The sequence below is a fragment of the Papio anubis genome, chromosome 6 (genome assembly GCF_008728515.1).
Source record: "Papio anubis isolate 15944 chromosome 6, Panubis1.0, whole genome shotgun sequence".
NCBI lineage: Eukaryota > Metazoa > Chordata > Mammalia > Primates > Cercopithecidae > Papio > Papio anubis.
The window spans coordinates 130,500,638-130,518,619 of NC_044981.1; the positions used below are offsets into that span (position 1 = coordinate 130,500,638).

At 38.5% G+C, this 17,982-nt stretch overlaps 1 protein-coding gene across 1 annotated transcript in view; it reads left to right on the top strand.

Annotated features, from left to right (window-relative positions):
* Positions 1–17,982, top strand: part of MOXD1 (monooxygenase DBH like 1) — a 101,674-nt gene that overhangs the window by 54,701 nt on the left and 28,991 nt on the right. Inside the window, exons 5-6 of the mRNA NM_001169071.1 lie at positions 15,628–15,807; positions 16,089–16,191. Coding sequence (NP_001162542.1) covers positions 15,628–15,807; positions 16,089–16,191 — 283 coding nt within the window. The remainder of the gene's footprint in view (positions 1–15,627; positions 15,808–16,088; positions 16,192–17,982) is intronic.

The following is a 17,982-nucleotide window of genomic DNA, read 5'->3' on the forward strand; positions in this document are numbered from 1 at the left end:
CTGTATTGAATTCTTTTCTTTTCTATTCTTTTTTTTTTAGAAGAGGAAGAAAAACTTACCAATTTATTTTATGAGGCCAGCATTAAGCAGATAATATAGCCAGACAAAATCATCACAAAAAAGAACTCTACAGACCATTATTCCTCATAAATGTAGACACAGAAATTCTCAAAAACACTATAACATTGAATCCAACAACATGATAGTATTTTTCTATGTCATCTACTACAAATATTATTTTAGGCTTTTACATTTAAATCTAACATTTACCTGGAATTGATATTTTATAGTTTATAGTGTGGGGTAGGAAATGACACAAGATGTTTTTCGATGCCACTTTGCAAGCCAGAAAATTCTGTGGCTGGTGGGACCTCTGATCATTTGTTACCATTGCCCCACTCTGGACCATGGCCCCTGGGCTGGCCTGACCCTGCTGCTGCTTCCTGTCACATGGGGCAGCTGTGTTACAGCTCCTTTTGCACCTGCCATTTGGCAGGTCCCAGGTTCTTGTCCCATGTCCAAGAAGAATGAGATTACTTGGACAACTGAAGAGTCAACAGGATGGAGAGTTTTACTGAGTGATGAGACAGCTTTCAGCAGAGAGGAAGATACGAGTTGGGCAGCCCACTTACCCAAAGTTGGGTAGTGCTCATGACTCAAAGGTGGACAGTCCCCCAATGTGGCTGAGTCTGGGACTTTTATGGGTTCAGAATAAGAGAATGTGTGCAGATTGGTTTGTGAGTATGCAAAAAAGGCTTAAATAAAGATACCACTCAAAGGTGGTACAACAGTGTAAAACCCCAATTAGGGAACGGTAGATATGTGTAAAATAGGTGATGGGTGGGGATCAATCAGAGGCAAGTGCGTCAAATGGGAACAGAGGTTCCCAATCCAGTCCATGGATTTATCCAAGACTTGCGGCTTGGTTTTCCAGCTTTAAATTGTCTTTAGTTTGAAGATCAGGTGTCATCAGGGACCTGCTCCTATCTGCCTAGGAATTTGTCTGCCTCCTGCTGCTATCAGAGTCAAGACTGATTTTTTCCACCATATGAATAACCAACTGACCTCAAGTCATTTACTAAGAAGACTTTCTTGTCCTGTATGGAATTTTCTATCTCATGCAATCCTCATGATCACCTTGTTTGGTGGGAAACAGAGACTCATACAGTTAATTAAGTTGTCAAGTTGTTATGGACCATTCAGTTAGTAAGTGATGAAATCAGAATTTTTAGAAATACACTATAAAAGTAATATTTGCCCATTGTAAAAATTCAAATATAGAAGATTGTAAAGTGAAAAGTAAAATTCCCTAACTTCTATTAATACAGCTCAAGTGTCACTGCTTATAAAGCCATCATTAATATTTTCTTGTATTTTTTCTGAAATTATCTATACATATGAAATCACTACCTTTATGTCTATTTCTGTTTATATTTTCATTCCTTTCTCTTTATAGATATAGAAAAAACTTCATATATCTTGTATGTATGTATAACTTTCTTGTTTTAACTTTTAGATCCTGATAGGATTAAGCTATATATTTTGACACTTGCTTTTAACATTTGACAGTACCTTTTGGAAAATGTTCCTCTTCAGTATGTATAGATCCATTTTATTCTTGTCTGAATATCTGAATTTAATATAATTTAATTAGCAATATTAAATTTTTTCCTGTTCTATGCTATTATATTCTTTCTATTCAAATTGCCTATTAACAGACTTCTTAAATGTTGCCAATCTAATGGAAGAATATTGCCAAACTGATAGGTATGTCATTGTTGTTTCATTTCAGTATATTTAATTCAATATATTTATTTAACACCTTTTTCTCTGTAACCATGTAGATCTCTTTTCCATGAACTTTTGTTTTTCTTTTTCTTTTTCTTTTAATACAGAGTCTCACTCTGTTGACCAGGCTGGAGTGCAGTGGTGTCATCTCGGCTCACTGCAACTTCCGCCTCCTGGGTTCAAGTGATTCTCCTGCCTCAGCCTCCTGAGTAGCTGGCATTACAGGTGTGCACCACCATGCCCAGCTAATTCTTGTATTTTTAGTAGAAATGGGGTTTTACCATGTTAGCCAGGCTGGTCTTGAACTCCCGACCTCAGGTGATCCGCCCGCCTAAGCCTCCCAAAGTGCTGGGATTACAGGCATGAGCCGCCACCGTGCCCAGCCTTCCATGAACTTTTGATTCATGTACTTTGCCCATTTTCACAATTTTGTTTTTTGACTTGTTTTATCAGAATTTTTTTATATGAAGGGAATTAAACCTTTTGTTTGATGTGTTGCAAATAATTTCTCCATTGTTTTCGTACTTTAATGTTTACTTATCTTTCCTTAGTTTAATGTTGCTTTCAATTTCTTCTGTTAATCTTTACTTCCCCAGGATAGGAGGATGGGTCACATAAAATAAAGTTGTAGTATTCATGCATTTGTTTACTGCATAGTTCTGTCTCCCTTGTCGTTCTGTGATGTGGAGTTATGTTCCTGTATATTGCCCATTTCTGCAGTTTTTCCTCCTCCATAAAACATGTTGGTCCATGTGCATCTCTCTATCCTGCATAGGTCTGGAAGAAATTCAGATATACTCACCTCTTTGATGTATTGCTGAGTTGAAGCACATGTATTGACCAAAACAAACAAACAAAACCCCCAAAAAACTATTGGAAAAGTTCGCTGGATCATTTTTTCTGCAGCATGAAAAAGCAAAATCATATATATCTACTCTATATGAACTGCATGTGCATTTGACTCTATGAAATGCTGGAATTTGAAATACGGGTTAAACTAAAAATCAATTCATGTGTCATTTAAAAACAGCTCATAGTTATAGAGATGTAAGCAATAGCATGTCAAAGAATGGCAAGATCTAATGTTCATGTTATGTTTTCTTAATTACACACACACAAACACTCATACACAAATAACAAAGGCTTTGAAAAAGTCAGCCCCATGTAATGAATTGGCAGCAAGTAGTAAAACAATGAGTTGTTACTCCAACTAAGGAGAAAAATATTCGTGTATGAAATAATTGCATTCAGTAAAAAAGTTATGTATGTGATAAATTGTACAGAACTTAGTATAGTTTTAAACTAATGTTTACAACAAATTATGTGCTAGACACATTTCTGCTTTCATTTTTATAATAGATTAAAAGTTGATTTGGGCCAGGCATGGTGGCTCACGCCTGTAATCCTGACACTTTGGGAGGATGAGGCAGATCACAAGGTCAGGAGTTTGAGTCCAGCCTGGTCAACATGGTGAAACTCCGTCTCTACTAAAAATACAAAATTAGCTTGGTGTTGTGGCACATGCCTGTAATCCCAGCTACTTGAGAGGTTGAGGCAGGAGAATCGCTTGAATCTTGGAGGCAGAGGTTGCAGTGAGCCGAGATCACACCACTGCACTCCAGCTTGGGCAACAGAGCGAGACGCCATCTCAAAGAAAAAAAAAAGTTGATTTGTATTTCTATATTATAACTAAAGAAACTGAGTTTCAGTAAGGTTAAGTAATTTGCCTCAGGTCACACAGCTAGTAAGGGGCAGACCTTGGATTCCAAACCAAGTCTTTGACTTTAAGCTACCACATTAGTACTGCCTCCTGAAAGAAGTTCAGAGAGACAGGACAAATGTGAGTCAAAATAATCAAATAAGCATCCAGGGAAAACAAAACTTGAGCTTTCAAAAATGAATAGAATTTAAATAAGCAAAGTTGCATAAGGGGGACTTATTGGATAAGGAGAACAGCATGAATGAAATCATGAGTGTAAGAATGAACATAGTGCATAAAAGGAAGGGATTTCTATGACTGGAATTCATGCATATGGGACCATGGGGTAACATGCAGCTAATGACAGTGGGCCCTGAATGTCAGAAAAAGAAGTGTTGCCTTTATCAGCTATAGGATGGGCAGTGTGGAGCCATTGAATATGATTGGTCAGATTAACAAAGTGAAAAGTGCTGATTTGGGAAGATCATCTGCTTGGGATATAGAGTGTTCTCCAAAAGGCAAGTTACTAAATGTCTGTCTTAGTCTGTGTTGTTATAACAAAATACTTTACACTGGGTAATGTATAAAGAACAGAAATGTATTTCTTACAGTTCTGGAGGCTGGGAAGTTCAAAGTCAAGGCACTGTCATTGGTGTCTGCTGTCTGGTGAAGGCTATTGTATGATTCCAAGATGGCACCTTGTTGCTGTGTCCTCACATGGTAGAAAGTAGATGGGCACGAGAATGAACTCAGTCTCTCAAACCATTTCATAACAGCCCTAATCCCATCCATGTAATCACCTCTTAAAGACCCTATCTCTTAATACTATCACATTGATGATTAAATTTCAACATAAGAATTTTTGGGGGACATATACCAATAGCAACATCCAAGAAGATAAGTAGATGACTACTGATATAATTCCTATAGGATTAATGAGAGATGTGGATTAGGATAATAGCTGTGACTATAAAGCAACTTAAAGGACATTTTGAAGATGAGAAATGGGAAACAAGATGAGTCTGGTTGTTTTAGTATGTTCTAAATACTCATTGTTCTCTTAAAAACATTGTTTTTCAAGCACATTATAGAACCAGGCTTAGCTATTAGCTATTTTGGGAATGCTTTGTTTTATATGTATATTTTTCCAGATAGCTGAATTAACAAAATTTCTACCTTAACCCATTTCTCGTTTAGAAAAAAAAAAAAAATGTAGCTTGCTGCCAGTACTCGTTTCTCAGGGCAAACAAGAAATGGGTTAATCCAGATTTGAGTAGTCACCTCAGCCTTCATTGCTTGTCTGAAAAGGGGAAGAAACAAATAAAGGGTGATTGAAAAAAATAATTGTCATTGACAGTTATTAACATCATCAAACCCATTTTTATTTCAACTGAGTGTTGCTTGGATTTATTTGAAGCAAATCCCTTAGCCTAGAGGTTCATGATATTTCAAGAGCTGTAGCTTTGGCCAGGTGCGGTGGCTCACACCTCTAATCCCAGCACTTTGAGAAGCTGAGGCGGGCAGATCACAAGGTCAGGAGTTCAAGACCAGCCAGTTTGAGACCAGCCTGGCCAACACGGTGAATACAAAATTTAGCCAGGTGTGGTGGTGCGTGCTCCTCGGCAGGCTGAGCCAGGAGAATTACTTGAACCTGGGAGGCGGAGATTGAATATTCATTCATTCATAGAAAGATCTCTTGAAAGAGAACACTTTTAAATCAAAGTGATAAGGAAAATTTATACTTAAAACTATAAACATACATGAGCGAATGTAGATAAGTTTCCTTTGAGAAAAGAGGGATGCCATATTTCAGAAAAAGATCTCTGTAGAGAAAATATAGCTAAGTCTTATGCATAAAAATTAGAAAATCAAATCCTTAATATATTGAGATAGCACACACCAATATATATTTCATGATTACATAGTTTGCAATAACATTAATATTTATGGAAATATTTTTGCTTGAATATTTGTGACATATAAGCCTTAAAATTAGATTTTGAAATATTGGAACTTGAGAATGGATTGCTCGTATAGATTTACTTGTTGTCTGTGAGGGTAAAATGTTAAAATTGCATTTAAAAACTCAGGATCCAACTTAAGATAGTAATACTAGTACTATTGTTTGAGAACCTACAAGGTATCTGTTGCTTCACATGGACCAGCCATTGAATGCTTAAATAGTCTTATAAGTAAGCCTCGTTATCACTAATTTACTCCTAAAGGAACTGAGAAGTTAAACAACAAAGGAATGGAGACAGAAAATAATAAATCATGAATCAAACCCAATAAAATGTGTTCCAGAAAAATATTCCACCATTATGCTGCTTGTCTTATTTGAAATGTAGCCCCTTGAGACATGGATTTGTGTACAATTGATTTACTAAGGAAGTGCCAGGAGAAAACACTGGGTCGGGGGTTGGCTGGTAGGGAGAGTAAGGCTAGGGAAGAAGAAGCTGAGCAAGAGTGTGATTCTGTTGCAGTTCCAGCCTCAACCCAAACCCATGGAGAACATGTCCCATATGGGCAAGGTTGCGGGACATCCCCATCCCCATACCTTTCACCTCCCCCAGCGGAATGTATATTTTGTGGCACTAGCTCTCTGCAAGATAGTCCTCCGAGGAAAGTTGCAGATGCAAGTGATTAGAAATGAGAAACTTAGAACAGAACCTGGGTAGTGGGTTCACGGAAAAGGCTCCAGGGGTCTGAAGTGTTCTTAGTAGATCACTGATGCTGTCCCATCTGTGATCCTGGTAATAAAGATACGAGTATATCATGTGGTGGTTAGGAGCACATTCTCGATCCAGACCGCTGAAATCAAATCTGGGCTGTGACACTTGGGCAAGTTTCTTAACTTGTATGTGCTTTATTTTCTGTATCTGTGAAATGTGGAGTAATTCTTTTACCTAAACACGTAAGGTTGTTTTGACGATTACATGAATGTATATATTCATCTAGTCTGTACGTAGACTAGAGCTGGATGGGAAGCAGAGCTATTATCACGTGACTTACTTATGGCATGTCCCACAGCTGATTAGTCGCACAGCCAAGACGGGACCTCCAGGACGCTACTACTTCTTACTGGCCATATATGTATTAATTTAAAATTGATTACTTCTTGCTGGCCATAGATATGTTAATTTCAAAATTTCATAAAGTTCTAGGTGATCTCTGATGTATTGAATATCTCAAGTAATTGAAAATTAATATATATGCTAATATAGGGTCAGAAGGTACCTTAGAGTTCATGAGTAATCTATTAAAAATTCAAACAACAATATATACACTAAGCGTGCTGTGTTATAAACTGTCTTAAAAGTAATGTTCTGTTTTGTTTGTTTTTATATTATTGAAGTGTTTGGCCAGAGGACCTAATTAGCTCATATTTAAAAATAATGGCTGTAAATCATAACATGTTACCTCTTTCCAAGGGTACTTGCATATTCATCAAGTCAAACAGCTTTAATCCTAAGTGTCTAGGTGGAAATTCAGAAATCAGTAAGCAAGGGAGAAAGACATTAGTATGTAGGGTAGAGGAAGTGATTCTCTCCCAACATATCACTCTTCAAGGGCATTTACTGAAGTAACTTTAACTTACACCAGTCCAATTAAGAATAGCAAATAAACTGGAAGAGTAAAACAAAAGCAAAGTATTTTATGTGGCAATGTTCCAATGTGAAGAAAAATATGTCAGGTAGCCATGCATGATCGCACATACATGTTGATGAACTGATGATTTATACTTATTTGTGTTAGATTGTTAATCAGGACTTTTATTTGCAAGTAATAGAAACCCAAGCTGAACTAGTTTCAGAAAAAGAAAGGAACGTATCGACTCATTTATCAAGAGGAAAACTTGAGTGAATAAACCACAGTTGGCAGAGATGCAACTGGTTTCAGGAACGGCTTCAGTGAAGTGTTCGAACTCTGCCAAACCTGTCTTATCTTGTCTCTGGTACCTCTCTGTGTGCTTGCTTGATGGTATCTCACTGAATGCTGGCTTCTTTCATGTGCTCAGAAACATCATCCCTGGAGGTTGCTGAGCCTCACAACACACATTCAGTTTTTGGAGGGGGTTGAATTCTTTTTCATCATTAGAAAAGTTCCAAGATAGGCTGGGCACCCTTCCCTGAACTGATCAATTGTGGCTGGTAGGGCAAGGTTGTGTTTGAAGATGGTAGACACATGAGAATTAGGGATTGAAGTAAGGGGTGAGTTATTTCCCAGAAGCCTCCTCGCCCTCATTTCTTCTCTTTTTCCTTCTTTTTCTTCATCTCTTTCCCACTTCATCTCTTCTTGCCATCACCTCATGTGCTTTAGCTAACAGGTCCATTCATGCTGTGGCCCTTTGACTGTGGCCCCCTGACACCACATCAGCAAGTCAGGATTTGCTTTGCACACTTACCTTCTTCAGAGTGGAGTGTCTGTGGTGCAAAGATGCCATTCCCTTGTTAATTTTAGTTGCCTCTCATACCTCGGATATATTGTCATGCTAAAAGAGCCCTTCCTGTTAGGGATGAGGATATGGCAGGAGACACGGAGAGAGAGGGGCAGATACCTCTGTGCTCCCATTGTCACATGAGCATGTCGGAATGATCATATGCTCACCCATCTACACAGTTAGTTCTGGCTGAAATGTTCCCATAGGCGGCATCACTTTAGGAGCTAGCTGACCTTTGGATAACTTTTTTCAGAGATGGATTACGGGCTTTTATGTGGGCAGCAACTTGTGCCTCAGGTGGGTATATAAAGCTGGGTGCCAAGAACAAGAACAGGCAGGAAGAAAAGTGATGGGAATTTACAAAATTTCCAGCTCATTACAGATTACACCCATCACCTCTCTCCTTTTGTTTTAGTTTTGAATTTATTGAGTTGCAAGTTGTTTTTGAAGAGCTATGTTCCACTTGTCCAGTCATGTTTTAACAGGCAAGGAGCCACAGGTTAAATGGGTAGAGTTGGAAGAATGAGTACAGGAAAATTGTTCAAAGGGGCGCTAGTAACCTCTGTGTTTCTCACATTTTGCTGAGTATAATCAGACAAGACAAGAAAGATTCTTTCTCCAGCTTTACCCCCAAAATTAATAACTAAAGCATGACACACATATATTGAGCTATAATTTAAAAAAAACCTATTTAACTTCAGTCATGTATGAGAAATGTGTATTTGTGATGAGTTCATGTCACAAACAATGACAGGGACAACCATGACCTAGGTATAAATGTACAAATCTCCAAATCGTTAGTTTGTGGTAGAAAATTGAGAATGTATGAATTTCCTAGGGCTGCTATAATAAATGACTGCAAGCTGGATAGCTTGAAACAGCAGAAATTTATTCTCTCACAGCTCTGGAGATCAGGAGTCTGAAATCAAGATATAGGCAGGGCCAACTTCCTTCCAAAAGCTCCCCTTCCTTGCCTCTTCCAGCTTCTGGTAGCTTCTGGCATTCCTTGGCTTGTGGCAGCAACACTCCAACCTCTGCCTCCATCTTCATGCCTCCATCCTGTCTCTGTGCGTATCTGTGTTTGAATCTCCCTCTCCTCTCTCTCATAAAGACACAAGTCATTGGATTTAGATCCCACCCTAATCCAGTATGATCTCCTCTCAACCAATTACATCCGCAAAAACCCTATTCTTGAATAAGGTCCCCTTCTGAGGTTCAAGGTAAACATGAATTTTCAGGAGACACTGTTTGACCCAGCACAGGGGAATCAAGCAAAAAAAAAAAAAAAAAAAAAAAAAAAGTTTCTTTCAGCCAGAGTTATTGTTTAGGTAATTGGCTATTTGAAGCCTCCAAAACCATACAGATTTTTGTTTGCCAATACTTGGTGTCTTTCACAAAAAGCCCTTTCTGAACTGAATCTGTTTTCAGGGTAGGTGCTGGTGAAGAGAGATCAGCATGTAGGCACAGTTTTGTCAAAGATCTCATTCTTTCAGTCACTGAAGGGAAATACACATTTCCCCTAAGATTTTCTTGCCTCAAATTCTGAAACATTTTCTTTGTTCTAAGTTCTAGGGAATTCTTTTGGTCTTATCACTATACTCAGTCACTTGGTCTTAGGTTCTCTATGTCTCATCCCACCCTGTATAGCTCAAGTTAAGTAGAATAAGATGTCACCAAGTGTAGATTCTTTGAATCATCTCATTACTTTCTACATTGTAAAAAATGAATATATAGAATGAGTTGCTGACATTTAAGATTTTTTCAATCATATTGTGTCCTTTGCATCAAATTCCATTCTCCCAGCTCTGCCCTCAGGCAACTACAGAGTGGATAGAAATGCTTTCCTCTCCCACCAAAATAATGAAGACATTTGCTGAGAACTGATTAGGAGGTGTGCATAGATTGGGAAAGGTTTTAGGATAGCCACTTCAGAGAGATGAACAGAATGCAGAGCAAAACCAAAGAAAGATTGATGTTCTGAGGCAAAAGTGTGAGTTATGATCTTTGAAGTCTTATGCGAATGATTGCGTAAAGTATATCTCCAGTGTCCTAAGTGGAGGGTGAGAAGTAGCAGATTACAGGAGTGATTCACCATTTGAGCATTTGGGTCAGTTGTGAGTGCTGGTGAGTGATAAGTTCAAGTGACCTCCCAGGAGAAAATGGCAGGCTGAGCAACTGGACAAGTGTGAGAGAGCTAACAGGGAAGGAAAGAGGCACAGAAAGAGAATTTCAGAGGTAGTGTACTCATGGACAATTACAAGGACAGGGTGTGACAATGGGATTCTGTAGCTGAAGTGGGATGGAGTATAGTGGAGATAACCAAGAAACTAAGAGGCAAATGAATTTAGTGATTCAGCCTCATTGATGTTGGCTTCATGGAAAGGGTTGTATTCATTTTATTTCAATTCAATAAATAGTTATTAAGCACTCTTTGTGCTGCAGGGGCTATGTTAGGCATACTTGACCTGGCTAAAGTGCGTAAGAAGAGATGATGAGGTTAGGAAAAACGGTCATTGCCAAGGTCAACTTTATGGTCAATGTTAATTTCCACCTTAGTTTTGGCTACTCTTGAGCAACTGTTTATTGTTGTTCTCTTCTTTTCTTGCTAAGATACCTCAAGTGTATCTGAAAGCTCCAGTTACTTGATCTAACGGAGGAGACTGTTTTCCTCTTTAAAAGATTCTTTCAGGTTGAAATCTTTCCCATTCTATCTGTGTTCTGGTTTCTGGGCTGTTCCTTTAATACATACAGCAGTTACAGATTGTAACAGCTGCCAGGCCCTCCTTGCTTGGTCTGTTTTGCCATAGGAAGGTAAGCTCACAGGCCTGTCACCGTTCTGGGTCTGTACACCCCACCTTTGTAGAAGAATGTGGGATCAATAACACAATTTGATGTCATCAGGGGAATTTCCACGTTTGTGTCTTGCCTCCACTTCCGTATGCACTGCTTTATATTTCTTTTTATTTATTTCTTCTGTCATCATATAGCCAGGCTACATGCAAGATTAAATTAAATGTTCATTCCAGTGTCAGGAATACCAATATATCTATATTTGTATACTTTCTATGGCCATGACTTTCTTTAATAATTCCTACAATTTTAATATTTTTGAATAGAGGCAACTCTTGGCATTCCCTCTGTGATTGTGATAATAATGTGAATGTGTGAAGTAACCAGAATAAGGAACACTTTTTAAGTGCTACTCTTTAATATACTGATACTTTACAGTCTTAGTATTTTTAATTTAAAAATGTATAACTCTATCGTCATTACAAATAATGTAGTAATACAAAAGCAAAAGTCTTGTCTTTTCTGTGGACGGTTGCCCAGCACATCAGAAAGTCGGGTTAATGCCGCATTCAGCCAACAAGCACGAGGGGGCATGGAGCTCTATGTGTGCCTCACTCTGCTTCCTCAGACGGTGCTTTGGCTAAAGAAGAAGATCATAACAGAGTTTAAAACACAAGTTTGTTGACTGCTTAAAATGTTTGTAGAACTTGTTGTGGGAGTGAAAAATAATGAGCAGCCTCCATTAGGGAATTGGTAGCAGTGCCCTGGCTTCATCAGGCTCTCTAAGCATGGCATGAAGTGTTGTGGGAAATCCTATCCTGTGTAAATATTTGAGCCAATGTCCCTGTCCTGCACTGATCAAAAGTACTCCCATTTCCTCGAGTTGTACCCTCCACTAAACAGGTTATGTCCATCCTTAAGAAACATTCTTGGTGTCTCACTTAATATCCCCATGGTGGTCTGAACATTTCCTCTCTAGAAATTATTCTTCTATTTTTCATGAGTTTGATAATCAGGTAATTTTTTCTCCCATATTATCAGCCTCATAATTTATATTTATCCTTACATATCATTTCCAAGCACTTCTTTTTCTTTCTTTTTTTCCCTCTCTTTGCTCACATCGTTTCTATTTTGCCAAGGGCTTGCTTCTTCTAAGCCTTTTTATCTTCTCTTCCCGTGATCAGTACCCAAGTTTGCAGCAAGTTTCCTTATTGTTTTATGGGTTGATGTTTTTGCTTAGGAAATCCTCATGTTTTGGACTGCTCCTTCAATCTGTAATCGGAAAGTCAGATTACAGTTTAATTCTTCTTGAAGCCCTCATCAGGTTTCAGAGAGAAGCCTTGATATTTGTCTTTTTTAGGAAGGAACACCTTGAAAGGCCATGGGTCTGTCTTCTCATCCTAGAGGCCCAGGGGCACTGGGACCAGAGTGGCAGGGAGGCCAGGAGCCCCTTCCCCCAGGTGTAAGACTCCCAGTCTGGCACTGCACCTCTGAGGGCATCAGCATATGGTGGTCCCTGCTAATGACTTATAGAAGCACCTTCTGGCATTGGCTCCTGAGGTCATCACCCTGGTTGATGACAGCTATCAGCTGTCAGCAACTTGCCTTACTGAAGCCTTTCATCCTCCCTCCCACTGGCAGTAACTTCCAGGGTCCTTGATGCATCTCCAACATGCTTCCTGCGATAATGTGTAGCCAGTAGAAAAGTACAGATTTTGGGGTCAGACCAGCCTGGTTTAAAATCCCACCTACCATTTCCCAGCTGTGGTACTTTGAGCTTGTTGTCTAATCTCTGAGTTTCAGTAAATCTGTAAGATGAGGTTATAACATCTTTCTTATAAATTTGTTGTAAATATTAAATGAAATACATAGAATGATTCATATGTGGCTAGTAGATAGTAGGTCTAAATAAAAGATAGATGTTATTATCATTCCAGGGATAAATTGGTAGCTTTGCAGTTTGGTGTTAGTTTTAGCACTTCCTATGAAGACAAAAAAAAAAAAAGAACACTTGCTCTTAAAAGTTTTTTTCAAACTGTTTATTTGAAGCTCTCCAAAGTCAAGCACCACCCAGCATCACACACCCTTAACTCCCTCTTCCTACTCTTTAGTGAAAGCCACTAGTTTCTGAAACTGTCGTGACAGTAACCAACTCTCCTTTGCCCTAACGGCTTCTTTCCAAGACCTACCTTGTAGAGCTCAGTACAACCTTAAGGTTCTGCCTGAACTTATGAGGTACTTAGCAAAAATCTCACATGAGCCTGAATATTTTACTGTTGACATCTTAGCAGTGCCCCGTCCCCCTTGGAGGACTGAGGAACCCAAAAATGTCAAGTCTCAGACAGAAGCTCAAACTAGACATAGAAATGAAATTCTTATAGAAATGCTGGGTTATACTTCTGTACAATCATTGTTATTATGCAATCATGCTTGAACAATAACTACCCTCTTCAAGCAAAACAGAAAAGTTTCTGCCTTCAGGGCTCACGACCTTTTAGAGACAAAACAAGTGCAAACAAAACCGTGTGCAATGTTTTTTCCATGAATGTGATGTTGAAAATGTACCTGAGGCTTAGGTGTGCCATGACTCACTATGTAACACAAAAGAAAACTGGATTTAAAAACTTGAATTCCTTGGCTGCCCATTCAGACTCGACCCACTACATACCGTTTCCCCACTTGCTTATATTTTCCTACAGAAAAGAGAAAAACTATGGAGAAAATGGAAAACAAAGCCATAGGAGAAAACAGCTGAAAACGCTTCATGTAAATGTGCATGCTGGAAGTAGAGAGCAAGCAAAGATTTCAAAATGCAGTGCCTGAATTTGAGTAGTTAGGACTAAACACAGAAGTGTTGATGAACTCTAAGGCTAAACTCTTGGATATTTAGGAGCACACCAGAGCTTCTTTACCAGCTGAACAAAGATTCAAAGAACTCCGAGATGGGGGAAAAAAGGAACCCTGGAACTCAGCGGTCCCCAGCCTTTTTGGCAACAGGGAACTGGTTTCATGGAAGACAGTTTTTCCATGGACTGGAGGATGGGCGAGGTGGTTTTGAGATGAAACTGTTCCACCTCAGATCATCAGACATTAGTTAGAATTTAGTAAAGAGCACACCACCTAGATCCCTCACATGCACAGTTAGTTCACAATAAGATATGCACTCCTATGAGAATCAAATGCCACTGCTGATCTGACAGGAGGTGGAGCTCAGGCGGTAATGTGAGTGTTGGGGAGCAGCCATAAATACAGATGAAGCTTTGCTCACTTGCCCACTGCTCACCTCCCGCTGTGCAGCCTAGTTCCTAACAGGCCACGGACCAGTACTGGATTGGGGACCTCTGCTCTAACTGATGCCAACGCCCACAGCCCACCTACACCAAGTACAAGGCTCCATTTGGTCTGCATATAGAATCTCTGGGATGCTAGGGTGTGCTTTGCTCATTCTGAGTTGATTCCTAGGTTCTTAGACTAAAGCGGGTAGCGTTATGAAGGGAACTAACAGAGCAAACAGTGGAAGGAGCATGTTCATGTAGATCACGCTTTTCACATTAGGACCAATTTCACTGCCCATTCTCCTTGTTTCTAGTTTTCCTCTTTTAACTTGAGCAGTGTCACAAGAGCACATAGCTAACAATGTTTTATTTTTTCTCTTCCAAATTCTAATAACAAAATTGTTATTGGCTTTTGATCTTAGTCATTCAAATAAAAATAAAATGTGCAAGGAAACTTGCAGCAAGTTTCCTTGTTGTTTCATGGGTGGATTCATTTTCTTCGGAAATCCTCGTGTTTTAGGCTATACCCTCAATTTGTAATCTGGAGGTCAGTTTACAATTTAATTCTTCTTGAATTTTATTGATGATAAAATCATCAGTAAAAATGATTAAGCCCTAGCCTTCTTCTCAGCACCAGGCATTTATAGAGATGAATGAGATCTCACCTCTTACCTCTGGTAGGGATGGGTAAAGATAACATTTTGAGGTGGAAGAGAGGGAGACTAAGAGCGTTTGTGCCCACAGCCTTGACTTCTTCTTTTTGTGTGTGTGGAAAAAAATGCTATAAGGACACATGCACACGTATGTTTATTGCAGCACTATTCGCAATAGCAAAGACTTGTAATCAACCCAAATGCCCATCAATGATAGACTAGATTAAGAAAATGTGGCACATATACACCATGGAATACTATCCTGCCATAAAAAAGGATGAGTTCATGTGCTTTGTAGGGACATGGATGAAGCTGGAAACCGTCATTCTCAGCAAACTATCGCAAGGACAGAAAACCAAACACCACATGTTCTCACTCATAGGTGGGAATTGAACAATGAGATCACTTTGACACAGGAAGGGGAACATCACACACTGGGGCTTGTCATGGGGTTGGGGGAGGAGAGAAGGGAGAGGAATAGCATTAGGAGATACACCTAATGTAAATGACGAGTTAATGGGTGCAGCAAACCAACATGGCACATGTATACATATGTAACAAACCTGCACGTTGTGCACATGTACCCTAGAACTTAAAGTATAATTTTTTAAACAAAAAAGCAAGAAGGAGGAAGAGGAAGAGCAAGTCTGGGGGAAAGCAAGCAAGTTTCAAAACAATTGCTCCGCAGAATGGGCAAGGGACACCACAGTGAATTAACAACCAAAAAAGCCGATTAGTAGAGTCCTGTTTCTTGGAGTAAATGGTTATCTCATCTTTGTTGTTGCCATTGTCATCATCATTATCTTTACCATTGTCACTATCTCCAGAACAAATTAGACTTGAACTACACAACCTTGACATAATTGAGAAGAATATCCCTTTGAGAAACTGATAATAATTTATGCTAGTTTCATGTTTGTTGTGGGGTGCTGTAGGGTGGTTTTATTTATTGTGTCCTCCCTCTCATTTATGTTCGCGTAGGTTGAGCCAGTGATACAGAGAGGCCACGAGAGTCTGGTGCACCACATCCTGCTCTATCAGTGCAGCAGCAACTTTAACGACAGCGTTCTGGAGTCCGGCCACGAGTGCTATCACCCCAACATGCCCGATGCGTTCCTCACCTGTGAAACCGTGATTTTTGCCTGGGCTATTGGTGGAGAGGTGGGGCTAATGATTAATAATTATTACTTAGAAGTAAATACTTAGAAGTAAATTAGTACTTAGGAGTAAAGCTCTAATGCTACTTTTGATATGAAGGTGGCTTAACTTCATTTTCATAGGAAGGGATCCTTTCTTTAAGTTATTTTTATTTTATTTTATCAGTTGTAGATGAATGCGGTTCCAGAGGGTTGAAATATCCTTGAAGATGGTGGGTTTTTGAGTGGAATAGAGCTCTCAGGGACTTTCACAGGACACTGTCTCATGGCATTTTCCATATTTAGGGTTTTTCTTATCCACCTCATGTTGGATTATCCCTCGGCACTCCATTAGATCCGCATTATGTGCTCCTAGAAGTCCATTATGACAATCCGACTTATGAGGAAGGTGAGTTTATTGTTCACATATTTTACTTCTGGTTTTTATAAAAAGTTTTGTACCTTGCAAGTCGTGTCTTTAACAGAGTTGAAACAAAATGGAAGCCAATGCTAGAAAGAATTAACCTATACATTTGTCATTCAAATTAGGAGACTTTTAGAAGTGAAAATGGGTACTGTTTATAATTATACTGTAACAGCAGGCATTAACCAGCACCAAACTAGGTAAATGAGCACATGCAGTCACTAATCTTAACAAAAACAGTTGCATACTACCTACCAGAAAGTAGAGTAATAGACTTTTCCTTTGTGATGTAGATTAGTCCCAGTACATGGTGTTTATGGAACATTTTCTTTCTAACTGCACATAAGAAAAAGTTACCATTTATTATACTAAAAAGTGTAAGCATTTTGTTGTGTGGTAAGCAAATCATAGATATACTCAAAAAGTACTTATGCAGTGACACTGTGTAATATGATATTGAAGTAAAGAAATGTAAGGATGTGCATTTGATTTCTGAAATCATTTGTATGATATTCCAAATCCCAACATTGATAGATTTAACATGAAGTTATCAACAGGAGTAACTCCAAGTTGTTATTTTGTATTGACTCATGCAATCTTTTAGCAAATACTGAGCTCCACCTATGTGCCAGATCTGTGCTTGAGGATATAATGTGTGTGAAAAACAGATGCTGCTCCCACCCTCATGGAAATTATAGCCCAGTGGGAAAGAGAAACAATCAAATGATCACAGCAATCATATGAAATTATATATGTGCCAATTGATCCAAAGGAGATACCTGACACTATGAGAGTATTTAATTAGTGACCTCATCCAGCCAGGGGTGTGTGGTGGTGAGGATGGGCTAAAAAGTCTTTGTTAAAGAATCAAACTGTTCATCTGGGTGACTGGAGATGCTGAAGGGTTAGGGTGCAGTGAAGAAAGATGCTGATGAACCTGCAGAGGAAGGCTGAAGCAGACCATCTAAGATCTTGTAGGGCCTGTTAAGGATTTTTACCCTGAAGACAATGAGAAGCAATTGAAGAGTTTGATACAGTGGAATCAAATATTGAGATTTGTGTTTTGGAAAGAACACTCTGGCTGCTGCAGCATGAATAATAGATTTTGAAGAGAGCACACGTGGTATGATATTTGAAGAGTGATGTTTCTATAAAAGTAGGTGTTAAGCTATTCTATTTGTGAGCAAGCCAATAAAGTATCTTTTTCATACCCTAAAGTAATTAATAGGAAAGAGTTTCTCTCTGAATTCACTTTAATTTCTACCCACCCATTATATCCCATACTCTGAACCATGAATCTATGATAAAGTTTAAAACTTTCATAAACCAAGCAAAATAACCTGTTAATAAATTCTAAAAGTTAGATTTTCCATGAAATTATATGTGACTATAAAACATAAAAATTGTCATCACAATAACAGTGGGATTAATTATGGAATATGTCTTACATTGCAACTTTTCTTTTAAAAATTTTTTACATTTTTGATTTTAAATTATTAATAGAATAAATATGTTATATAATGTATAATACTTCTCCAATTGGAAATTCCATGTGAACTACTTCTTCCTTTTAGTGTTTATTACAAAAGTAGAAGGTTTAATTTATTTGCCTTCTCTGTTGTCAATTAAGTTGATTTTCTCATAGTTTCAATGTGAAAATGAAACATAAGCTTATTTTCCTAACAGGTTAATAGAGAACTCAGGATTTTTAGTACTTTCTATTTTTATTCATATACATAATTAGACCAAATTTTAGATTATAATAATTTTATTTTT